General features: G+C 43.3%; 1 protein-coding gene across 1 annotated transcript; it reads left to right on the top strand.

Moving 5' to 3' along the window:
- Nucleotides 1-1,934: 1,934 nt before the first annotated feature.
- LOC134745513 (glutamate receptor ionotropic, NMDA 2B) lies at nucleotides 1,935-12,429 on the top strand. Its single transcript, XM_063679560.1, has 15 exons — nucleotides 1,935-2,317; nucleotides 2,409-2,548; nucleotides 2,672-2,887; nucleotides 3,173-3,410; nucleotides 3,656-3,969; nucleotides 4,165-4,409; nucleotides 4,693-4,894; nucleotides 5,028-5,351; nucleotides 5,644-5,921; nucleotides 6,002-6,104; nucleotides 6,961-7,109; nucleotides 9,070-9,290; nucleotides 9,442-9,542; nucleotides 9,953-10,176; nucleotides 12,126-12,429. The coding sequence occupies exons 1-15, from the start codon at nucleotides 1,945-1,947 to the stop codon at nucleotides 12,160-12,162; spliced, it is 3,165 nt and encodes a 1,054-aa protein (XP_063535630.1). The 5' UTR covers nucleotides 1,935-1,944; the 3' UTR covers nucleotides 12,163-12,429.
- Nucleotides 12,430-13,025: the final 596 nt, after the last annotated feature.

Here is a 13,025-nt window from a genome sequence, read left to right as displayed (position 1 = left end):
AAAAAAAAGTGCAACATCCACTGGCGTTAGATCATCTTCATCACTGTAATCACTCATTTCTTTACGATATTATAACAGAAAACTCTGGAAGTTGTGTATTTTTACGCGAGTCGGTGAGAAAAGGTTTTAAGTAAAAAATTTGTTGACAATGTTGACATTTCTGATGTATGAAATGTCAACGATGCGTTTTGAAATTGCATCGACTCAACTTGTGCGTTCAGAATTATATTTAACATCATTATAAAAAAACAAACGTTTCTTATGGAATTTTAAGGTTTATGACTTAAAATCATTAAATAAAGCTAAATTTGGTATTTTTTATTAGATTCTCCAACCATTTATTTAATTAATTTCAATTTAATTTCAATTTATTTATTTATTTTCTTTGAGTACAATTTTAATTTACATCATGTAATGATAATTAATATCGAACGAACCATTATCATGAGCGTTTTACGTTTTGTTATCTGTCAAGCTACTTAAACACGCTCCATCCAAGGTTAAATTACTTTCCCCACTAGTGGATAAAACGCGTTTTTCCCCGCTTGTATTGAAGGATAAACGACAACTTTCCGAGCTAGTGAGGGGAAAATACATTTGCACCCGTGTGTAACACAAAACTTTTTCCCTCACTAGCTCGGAAAGCCGTCTTTTATCCTTTAAAACAAGCAGGGAAAAACGCATTTTATCCACTAGATAGATAGATAAAACGTTTATTTGGATGCTGCAAAACACACAATTTTAGTGTAAAGTATAAGTAGGTACATTGCAGTCAGAACAAAACTTATGTACTAAATTAAATTAACAAAAAAAATTGGTGGGGAAAGTAATTTGACCTTGGATGGAGCGTGTTTAAGTAGCTTTTGACAGATAATAAAACGTAAAACGCTCTAATAATGGTTCGTTCGATATTAATTATCATTAAATAAATGATTTGAAAATTTAATTAAAAATACCAAATTTAGCTTTATTTAATGATTTTAAGTTAATGACTTTAGAATTCCATAAGAAACGTTTGTTTTCTAATAATGATGACAAATATAATTCTGAACGCACAAGTTGAGTCGATGCAATTTCAAAACGCATCATTGACATTTCATACGTCAGACAACATTGTCAACAAAATTTTTATATTAAAACTTCTCATGTAAAAATACAGAATTTCCTGTTTTTTGTTATAATATCGTAATAAAATGAGTGATTCCAGTGATGAAGATGATCTTACGCTTGTGGATGTTGTACTTTCCTCGCTATAGTGAGGTGAAAAGTTTTGTGTTACATACGGGTGCAAATGTATTTTACTTCTCGTGTGCTGAAACACTCGCGGGTAAAATACAACTTTGCACCCTTGTATAACAAATAACTATTTCACCTCACTATAGCGAGGAAAGTGCAACATCCACAGGAGTTAGATCGTCTTCATCACTGGAATCACACATTTTTTACGATATTATAACAGAAAACTCTTGAAGTTGTGTATTTTTACGTGAGTCGGTGAAAAAAGTTTTTAAGTTAAAAATTTGTTGACAATATTGACGTTTCTGACGTATGAAATGTCAACGATGCGTTTTGAAATTGCATCGACTCAACTTGTGCGTTCAGAATTATATTTAACATCATTATAAAAAAACAAACGTTTCTTATGGAATTTTAAGGTTTATGACTTAAAATCATTAAATAAAGCTAAATTTGGTATTTTTTATTAGAATCTCAAACCATTTATTTAATGATAATTAATATCGAACGAACCATTATCATGAGCGTTTTACGTTTTGTTATCTGTCAAGCTACTTAAACACGCTACATCCAAGGTCAAATTACTTTCCCCACTAGTGGATAAAACGCGTTTTTCCCCGCTTGTTTTGAAGGATAAAAGACAACTTTCTGAGCTAGTGAGGGAAAAAATTAAATTTACATTCTTTTTTTTCAGCATCAAGAGCGGCGATGCAGGCGCACACATTCGTAATTGCGCTTGCGGCGCTGAGTGCGCTCACGGCGGCGGCGGCGGAGCGCGGCGGCGGCATCAAGATCGGTGGCGGCGCAGCGGGCGGCGGAGGCCGTGACGGCGCGCGCGGCGGCGGCGTCCGCATCGGCGACGCCACGCGGCGCCCGCGCACGTCCCCCGCGCCGCCCCCGCCCCGCGCGCCCTCATCCATCACCGCCGCGCTGGTCGTGCCACACAAGGCCTTCGGCGCACGAGACTACACCAAGGCAGAGAAGGCTGCGCTTGCGAAGTTACCGCGCAAACTGAAACTCTTCTCGCAAGTGCGCCTGAACGTTACGCTTTCTATGCAAGGCCTCACGCCTAGTCCAATGTGTAAGTGTAGTTAGTACCTATCAAAGCATCAACAAGTTTATAGAGTAATCTTATTTGACATGTTTCAACATTATGTTCTCACATCTTTCAGCTATCCTGGACTCGCTATGTAAAGAATTCCTAGCAGTCAACGTGTCTGCTATCCTTTATCTTATGAATCATGAACAATACGGGCGCTCTACTGCCTCTGCACAGTATTTTCTACAACTCGCCGGATATCTTGGCATACCGGTAATGCTTTTTATTGTTCGGTTGCATATCTATCTAGTGACTCTTACTGTATTAGATTGAACTTATAGAAGAAGCTTTATATCCACGATTCATAATAATTTCTAAATGTGTATTTTGTGGCAGGTCATTGCGTGGAATGCTGATAATAGCGGCCTAGAAAAAAGGGCTTCTCACGCGGCCCTGCGTCTTCAACTGGCCCCGTCCATAGAACATCAAACTGCTGCCATGTTATCAATATTAGAGCGATACAAGTGGCATCAATTCAGCGTAGTTACCTCAGCTATTGCTGGGCATGACGATTTTATTCAAGCCGTCCGCGAGAGAGTCACTGCATTGCAAGTAAATATTTACTTAATAGATCGTCTTCATAATCGTTAGCCCACTGCAGTTCACTGTTTGAAAGATGACCTCTTCTAAGAAGCCTTCTTTTTCTTTTCGTATTCAGTCACATTTCGTCCTCTCGTAAGCTTCATATATCTAAATATTTTTTACCTATCGTCCACAATATCAATGATCAAAGTACAGCGACGTAGACCACACAAAACCTCGGCCCCCGGATAAATGTCGAAACAACCAACAAATAACTATTGTACCCACTAAGTAAAAGGATTTACTTGTTTTCAGGACCGCTTCAAGTTTACAATATTAAACGCCGTAGTGGTGAAGAAGCCTACAGACCTCAACGAGCTAGTGACTAGCGAGGCGCGCGTGATGCTGCTGTACGCCACGCGCGAGGAGGCTGCCGACATCCTGTCCACTGCCGGCGACCTCCACCTCACTAGCGAGAACTTTGTATGGATAGTCACGCAAAGTGTGCTCGGCTCAATGCAGCAGCCGAATAAGTTTCCTGTAGGTATGCTAGGTAAGTTTATGTACAACTTTCTGATTCAACATCAATGTTATATCACGGCAATTTATATAATTTATTGGAAAATTGCAGCTATATATATAGTTATTTATGATAATGCCGCGTTAGAATCAGCGTAAAATTTAAATTGTTACCTTCTTGTAAAATTATATCCCTATCCTGTTTTTCTTTTTATAACGATCGTCAATATCTGCATCTTTGCAATAAATAATATATTCTTATGAAACCTTCCAATTCAGGTATACACTTCGATACATCAAGCTCATCGCTAATCGCAGAGATAGCTACTGCGGTAAAGGTGTTCGCATATGGCGTTGAGTCGTACATATTGGCGCCAGAAAATGCCCGGCACCCACTGGGTACCAGACTATCTTGTAGTGGCGCGGGCGCAAGTGAAGCGCGCTGGTCGACCGGGGAGCGGTTCTACCAACATCTGAAGAATGTCAGCGTGGAAAGCGAAGCGAGTAGACCTAGCATAGAATTCACGCCCGATGGGGAACTGAGAGCGGCTGAACTCAAGATCATGAATCTTAGGCCTGCTATAGGTGAACAGGTGTGTGCAGTTTGGTTTATATATATTCTAAACAATTGTATCTAGTCTACTAGTCTGCGACATTTGAAATGGTCAAACAACACATCCATTTCTACCGAATCTTAATGAATTAGGTAATACAAAGATTATAAAAGCTAAGAAATTGTGTTTGTGTAAGATAGATATTGTTTCTCACTCTTTTATTATATTCAACAGCTGGTTTGGGAAGAAATTGGAACGTGGAATTCATACCCAAAAGAGCGCCTTGACATTAAGGATATAGTTTGGCCTGGTGGTTTACACACGCCGCCGCAAGGTGTGCCGGAGAAGTTCCACATGAGGATCACGTTCTTAGAAGAGCCTCCTTACATAAATCTCGCCCCGCCGGACCCTATAAGCGGACGCTGCATTTTGGATCGCGGCGTCATATGCAGAATTGCTCCGGAGGCTGAAGTAGCAGGGTATATCCTATTTATCTAATTTAGGTAAACTTTAACCCTTTAACTTTGCCCAAGCTCCGGTGCACTCCATTCTGCACGATACGGTGAGTGAACCGGTCCCTTTACACAGTCAAGGCAATAATGTGTATACTTTTTTCAACTGTATTTCCATAGAATAACGTAAAAAACTGCATAAACATAGCAATCTGATAGTGAGATTTCCATATAAGGCACGGTACAAACTGAAGTCGTCCTTACTAATAACCGTTACACAAATCATCTCAAATAAGTTTTAAAAACCTAGGTTGGAAGCTGGGACCGCACACAGAAACAGCTCGCTGTACCAATGCTGCAGTGGTTTCTGCATCGATCTCCTGCAGCAGTTAGCGGAACAGTTGGGCTTCACGTACGAACTGTCGCGGGTCGAGGACGGCCGCTGGGGCACGCTGCACCACGGCAAGTGGAACGGGCTTATCGCGGACCTCGTTAACAAGAAGACTGATATGGTAATCCAAATTCTTACTTCCATGTTTCTTTGTAGCAGATTTTGATGAGGCCTAAAAATAATTTTGATGTTTCTAACCAAAATTGCCCTTATGACAGCAGTCTGCCGAAAGATTAATACAAAATTTTGTTCAGGTTCTAACATCTTTAATCATCAACTCCGATCGAGAAGCCGTAGTAGACTTCAGCGTGCCCTTTATGGAGACCGGAGTGGCAATAGTAGTGGCAAAAAGGACCGGCATCATCTCCCCCACAGCCTTCCTAGAGCCGTTTGACACGGCGTCCTGGATGCTGGTCGGGGCCGTCGCCATACAAGCCGCTACTTTCTCCATTTTCTTCTTTGAATGGTTATCGCCGAGCGGATTTGATTGCTCCACAGGACAAGATTCAAATCGAGCACCACAGAACCGTTTTTCACTATGTCGAACATATTGGATTGTTTGGGCGGTTCTTTTTCAGGCAAGTATCAATATAACAGACTACGACGAGCGGTATTCTGATTTTTTAATTTGTTAGAGTTTTCATATGGTTATGATATGACCTTGACACGACACGTAGTTCATTTCGCGCGCACGAATCAACGCGAGTGATTGTATCATATTAATCAATATCAAAAACTTAAATGTAAATTTATTTCAACATCAGAGTGGTACCTCACTCTAAGTCGGTCGCCACAGAAAAATATTGTATGACAAAATGACAAAATATGTATATCCTATACGTACGCTTACAATATTTTCTTCTTCAACAGGCCTCTGTCCATGTGGATTCTCCGCGTGGATTTACAGCCCGCTTCATGACAAATATGTGGGCGATGTTTGCCGTAGTGTTCCTCGCCATATACACTGCCAACTTGGCGGCGTTCATGATAACTCGTGAAGAGTTTCATGAACTGAGTGGGCTGGACGACCCCCGAATCTCAAGACCCCTGACGATACGGCCTCCGCTCAAATTCGGAACAGTGCCGTGGTCGCACACGGACGCTACACTAGCGAAATATTTCCAAGAGCCACATGCCTATATGTCACAGTGAGTATCGCTAGCGCCAGACATAGAAATTTAAAATCTTAAAGCAACAGCATTAAAACCATTTTGAATATTTTTCTCAGGTTTAATCGCAGCACAGTGGGTGCAGGCGTTCAAGGAGTCCTCACTGGAGAACTAGATGCCTTTATATATGACGGCACCGTATTGGATTATTTAGTATCTCAAGTGAGTTTTTATTTTACTGCTGGTGTAATAGCCGTAACGCCGCGGCGGTGCGGTAGTGTGTATAAGGATGTAGTTAACATAGGTACACTCACATATTTGTGTAGGGATTGTAGACCTCTTCCAGTTTTGAGACTTTTGAGGCGTATTTGGTTCAAATGGTTCCCATGTTGCTTAGCTGTAGAAATAAGGGTATCGTTCGCTATGCTGTGGCAGGCGGTCGTGAATTGAACCCTGGCTAGTGTGCAGCTACACAGCGTCCTAGCGCTTGTAGCGCCTATCGTACCACGCGTAGCAGCTACGATCCGTTATCGATATTACGAAGGCACTCAGATTTTAAGGTCCCTCCACACTCATGCGGGAACCACGGCGCGAAGCCGCGAACGCGAGTCTGGAGTCTAGTTCGCTAATCAGCGAAATCGACTTCACACTCGCGTTCGCGGCTTCGCGCCGCGTAGTCTGGAGCGGGCTATACAATTTCGTGAGATGCCCGCCAACCACCAATACGATAGTCAAGGTCGTATCAAAACCAGTTTGAACACAAAACAAACTTCTAAATTACGTCTTCCTAGATTTTAATATTTTAACTTGATTTGATATTGTTATCATACGACCTAGACACGACTCGCAGTGCATTTCGCACGGACAGTAAGAATGTCGCTCCAGGATTTATGTTTCTTTTCCGTAATTTTGTACTAGCTTTGCATTTTGTACTTTACACCGGACCGTCCAGAGTTTTATGAAACGGGTATGAAGTCTTCCATTCTCTCTTTCCTAAACTTACGCAAAACGCAAAGTAAATAAAAATAAGTTAAGTGATGAGCTCAAATGTCGTTACATATAAATTGATATTTTTCAGGATGAGGACTGCCGATTGTTGACGGTCGGCGCGTGGTATGCCATGTCTGGTTATGGACTAGCATTTGCACGAAACTCAAAATATCTCAGTATGTTTAACAAGAGGTTACTTGATTTGCGTTCTAATGGAGACCTTGAAAGATTAAGAAGGTAATTAAATGAGTGATTGAACTTTAATAGTATAGGTACGCTTACGGTCTTTCTCGCTCTTCTACAAGGGCAGAGGCTGCTATCTAGGTACTAGTGTACAAAAGTAATATATCCGCTCTTGCCAGACTGCAGCTGCAAGTATGACAGCGTGTAATTAATAATTTTTAAATCTCGCGTTTTGAACACATATTAAATCACATTTAGAACCGGTTCTATCGCCCGCCCATTGTCGGGGCATAGTCGGGGCCAAAGAGTAGTATTAGGTCGCGGCTATGTGTTATTAAGCTCGCTCCAGACTACGCGGCTTCGCGCCGCGATTCGCGCACGAGTGTGGAGGGGCTTTAGACTTATTAGCCGCGACTACGACCAGTGAAACCACGGAATAAAGAATGAGGACTGACAGGAAGCGGCCTGAGCCTGGATTAGTAGGAAACCTATATCTATATCTATCTAGAACTATATCTTCTTGTTTTGTGAGTGAAACCCTCGTGAAACCTATATCGAAACGTCAGTAAATAAACGTCAAAAAATGAATTCGCGATAGACCCGGTTGTAAATGTGATTTAATATGGGTAATTAATTAATTAAATTCAAGACTATGAAAACGGATTATATCGCGTATATTGAATTTATAATACATCTCGACGTTTCGAACCCTTTACAGCGTGGTGGCGTTGTGGTGGTCCGTGGTGGTTCGTGGTTCGTAAAGGGTTCGAAACGTCGGGATGTATTATAAATTCAATATACGCGATATAATCCGTTTTCATAGTTTTATTTCATGAGTAACTATCGCGGTAACCGAAGACAATATTAAATTCAAGACACTACAACGCTACTTATTCAGCACTAACTTCTGTGTCGCGTTTCGCGTTGAATGGGAGCCCGATTGATTTTAATTTCTTGTTCTAAAACTGTTTTGAGTCTGATCTAGTAATCTAAACTTACAGGCGTATTCTGATTTTAATAACAGGTTAAGAATTAGATCTGGATTAGATATTAAAGATGTAACAGACTACCGCACCACACCGCAACCTTGGTGCGCCGCACCTATTATGGGTATGGAATCTAATTTTTTACCTATTATTAAAATCAGAATACGCCTGTTATTCAAGGAAATCTACGCGCGTAGCGCTTATTGCTACTTGGCGCTACGTCATAGTCGTAGCGGATGCGAGTAGCATGATTTTTCCGGAGCCTGGTTGAGATTTCACAATTTATTATTGTTTTGAACTGATTTTGATACGACCTTGAAGTTCGCTCACGCTGATTGGTGCATGCGAAATGTGTCGTGCGTTTGATGCGCCCAGTCACCAATGAGACGATCGTCAAGGTCGTATCAAAATCATAATAAATTGTTATATCTGAATCGGGCTCCCGGTACGTAACTGCGTAATGCTGCATAGAGACGTCACAACCATAGATTAGTATATGTTATTACTGTCACAACATGTGATTGATAGATAAGATAAGATCAGATTATGAGATAAGGCCGTGTTGTACGGTAGCGTTCGTGGTCCACAAATGGTCTCGCCGGAAGACCAGCGTTGACTTTAGGGCTAGCATTATGCTGAAGCGGGACCATTTCGTGGTAAACTAGGTACTTTGTTTTAAATATATCTACTTTTTTGTAATACGTTTGTATGAAATGTAGTTTGCCATGAATAAATAAAAGTATTCTTTATTCTTATTCTGATTAGCGCTGAATGAAACTTCAAACACCTACTTAATTCCTTAGTTTTGTAATCGCATCAATATTATTTTTATTTTATTTATTTGGAGATCCAACAGCTGTGACATTAACATAAAAATTATAGTAGATACAGGAAGCCAATAATAGGAACTCACAGGTAGTGACATGATACTAAACTACTAGGTACTATACTAAGGATGCGCACTATCGCAGCACACCATATATGTGAACAGAACGTATACAAATATGTGACACAACAAAATTGTTCAGATACTGGATGACCGGCACATGCAAGCCTAACAAGCAGGAGCACAAGTCGTCGGACCCGCTCGCGCTGGAGCAGTTTCTGTCGGCGTTCCTGCTGCTGATGGCCGGCATCCTGCTAGCAGCGCTGCTGCTGCTGCTCGAGCACGTGTACTTCCGGTACATGCGCGGCCACCTCGCCGCCTCCACCGTGGGCCCTTGTTGTGCTCTTGTGTCCTTGTCGATGGGTAAGTAACAGTTCCTGTCGGCCTGTCGGCATTCCTGCTGCTGATGGCCGACATCCTGCTGGCGGCGCTGCTGGTGCTGCTCGCGAGCAAAATCTGGGCTTTGTCTACATGCCTTTAATGTCCATAGGTTAAATGCCTGTTTTTTCCACAGGGCAATCCCTGTCGTTTCACGGCGCCGTGGTGGAGGCGGCAGCGCAAGGTTTCGGAATGCGAGGACGTGGCCACTGCCGCTCTGCTGTCTGTGCAGCACAGGTCAGTTTATGTACCAGTTGCATGAGGACGTTAAGTTGAGAGAATTGTGTAACGTATTCACCAATCAACTTCAATAAAATATGATAACAAATCAGATGCATAATAAATATCTTGAACACACAGGTAAATTGGATGTTCTGTAGTAATTTTAATGGCATTTGCCAACTATGTGTTTTTCGGGTGATATATTTTACCCGTCTGGTAAGGAAGGCAGGGTTTGGCACGCTCTGCACTAACTCCAAACGATTTGTGCATTGTATTGTATTCGTTTAATCTGTGGTAGTGCCCTGCTGATTATTGTTAAGAATAAATAAAGAATAAAGATACTTCGCCTACTCAGTTGAAAGTGTCCGGCGTTCGGATAGATTTAATAACCCCTTACCTATAATGTTACTCTTTAAATTACTCAGATTTGGCGAGCGCGGCACGAGCGCGACGCGGCAATGGCGCGCGCACGCCAGCTGGCGGCGGCGCTCGCGGCGCACGGGCTGGCGCCGCCGCCAAGGCGGCTGGCCAGCGCGGCCGAGCTGCTGGGCACCGCCACGGACGCTACGCGCCCGCGCACGCTGCGCGCGCCCGCCGACTTGCTACCCGATCTCGACCGCCCGCTGTCCTGCGGCGACTTGCGCGCTAAGTAAGTAAACCTTTTTGAATCACAATGTTGGCTCAGCGATAAAGAGGTTGGCTCTCTGCTTATATTTGTTGGTTCGCCAAATCTGTATAGCGGATACTACTGAGCCAGATACAGATACAGAGGATTGACAGTCCAGATCGAGGGCATAGTAGAGTGGATTTTGGAGTTTCGAGTGGCGATCTACTGTTGGGTCATTCCAGCGAAAACGACACCATTCATGAATCATATTTTTAGGAATCAATAAGTTTGATTCGATATTTAATAGTTTTTCCATTTCAATCCTTTTTGAACGTACCTATATTAGTAGTTTTGATCATGCTGATTAGCGAACTAGACTCCACACTCGCGTTCGCAGCTTCGCCCGTGATTCGCGCATGAGTGTGGAGGAACCTTATAATCACTATGTTTTCGGTCCAGACTACGCGGTGCGAACGCGAGTGTGGAATCGATTTCGCTGATTAGCCACAACTAGACTACACACTCACGTTCGCGGCTTATTCAGTTTCGATAATTCAGTTTGAATGTCTGTAATGGTACGCGCGCACGAGCAACTTAGTCGCCAGCAACAACAACAACAGTAGCAACTTAGTTGCTCGTGCGCGCATCTTGCGCGCATACCCTAAAGGGCCTTCCACAGTGTGGAGTCTAGTTCGCTAATCAGCGAAATCGGCTCCACACTCGCGTTCTCGGCTTTGCGCCGCGTAGTCTGAAACGAGCTTTACACACATTCGAACTTAATTATCGATACCGAGGATAGACGTTAAGGGCCCTCCACACTCGTGCCCGAATCGCGAAGCCGCAAACGCGAGTGTGTAGTCTAGTTGTCAGACTACACCAAGACTACACACTCTTCGAGTGTGTGTTGTTGTAAAGGACCCTCCACACTCGTGTGCGAATCGCTGCGCGAAGCCGCGAACGCGAGTGTGGAGTCTAGTTCGCTAATCAGCGAAATCGACTCCACACTCGCGTTCGCGTAGTCTGGAGGGTGCTTTAGGCGATTTATTTCTCTTTACGAGAAATAAATCGCATGGCGAATAAGTTGCTTTTGTGATGCGCGCACGAGAGCGACTTTTGTGTCCGCAACTATTTTGTCTCTCAAGCGCGCTCCAGACTACGCGGCGCGAAGCCGCGAACGCGAGTGTGGAGTTGATTTCGCTGATTAGCGAACTAGACTCCACACTCACGTTCGCGGCTTCGCGCCGCGATTCACGCACGAGTGTGGAGGGCCCTTCACATCAAGCCTATAGCCCGCTCCAGACTACGCGCCGCGATTCGCGCACGAGTGTGGAGGGCCCTATGGGTGAGTATGAAAGTGCCCGCATGTAGCGACGTGACAAGCGGGAGACTTTCTGAGGGCCTACCGCGAACCACGTTCGACGTATTGCCTCCCTGTCACACTTACATACGAATTTACAAGTGCGACAGAGGCAACACGTCGAACGTGCTTCGCGGTAGGCCCTCTGGCCGAACGGCGACTTAATTATTTGTCGTCCGTGCGCGCAAAACCAATAGGGAAGTAGACAGTTTCGTCGCGGGCTTGTCACCGAACCCGCGGACAAAAAAGTCTCCCGGGAGTCACGTCGCTACGTGTGGGCACTTCCATACTAGCCCACTTGATAGTGACAAAATAGTCGCGGCGACAAAAGTTGCTCTTGCGTGCATACCCTAACATGCGCCGATCCGGAACGCTGTCATCGCCGATACCAAGGATTGCCGTTTTTTATCGAGCGTTTAGTAAGGTGGGTTGGGGTCAGATTGAAAGTGTTTTTCATGAGGGGTAAGACAAAAAATCGTCCGTCGGCCGAAGCATTACGGGCGACTTTTCATCTTACCCCTCATGAAAAACCCTTTCAATCTTTTCCCAACGACGTCAGGCCCGATGACTCTTGCAAGGGACATGTTGTGCCAATAATGATTATACATATTAAAGTTAAAAAATATTGTTCCAGAGAGCGGACGCGAGTCGAAATGGAAACAGTGCTGTGAGGCGCTTATTGCGCCACCCTATTTCAATTCCTGAAGGCTGTTCTTACACCAAGTTATACAAGACGAAGTTAGTTATACCTAATGTTAAAAATACGGACAGATAAAAAAAACGTTGTAATTATTAAATAAATTATTCCAATTATTAAAACAGAGAGCTGGACGTAGATAGCGAAGCGTTGTTGTGGGACGCGCGCGCGGTGCGGGCTGGGCCCCGGGCGCGCGCCCTCGTGTTGTCTACTAACAATAAAATATATTTTTTGGACAATATTATTTTCTTTTGCATTCCTATATGTACCGGTTCTAAAGGGACAAGATAAGGACGTGTGTTCCTTTAAAACCCTTTTGCCTGTAGGATGATAATCCCCTATAAATAAACGCCAGTCCACAGTAAACTCAGTATAGACGTAAGTACAGTCGAAGGCAAAAATATCGATCCAGACAAATGGCTCAAAAATATGTGAACACGACTTTATTGTCTAAGGTGTAAGAGCGTACACATATTTTTGAAACTGGGAATGTATATATAGTTGGTCAAGCAAATCTTGTCAGTAGAAAAAGGCGCGAAATTTAAATTTTCTATGGGACGATATACCTTTGCGCCTACATTTTTTAAATTTGCCGCCGTTTTCTACTGACAAGCTGGTCAAGCGCAGCTATATATTTATGCCCTTGACTGTACCTTGGTAGTACACCTGTACCCCCTGCACCCTCCTGTACCTACGTATTAGCAAACCACGGCCTTGGTGAAGGAGGTGAAGGCCGAGACAAAACAGTAGGGTTGCCATATGAAAAAATATAATATCCTGCCAAAAGTCCGGACATCACCCAACTAATATATTTTGACTATAAAACTTCTGTGGGAA

This window comes from Cydia strobilella, chromosome 11 (genome assembly GCF_947568885.1).
Source record: "Cydia strobilella chromosome 11, ilCydStro3.1, whole genome shotgun sequence".
Lineage (NCBI taxonomy): Eukaryota > Metazoa > Arthropoda > Insecta > Lepidoptera > Tortricidae > Cydia > Cydia strobilella.
This window is presented reverse-complemented; position numbering and strand designations above follow the sequence as displayed.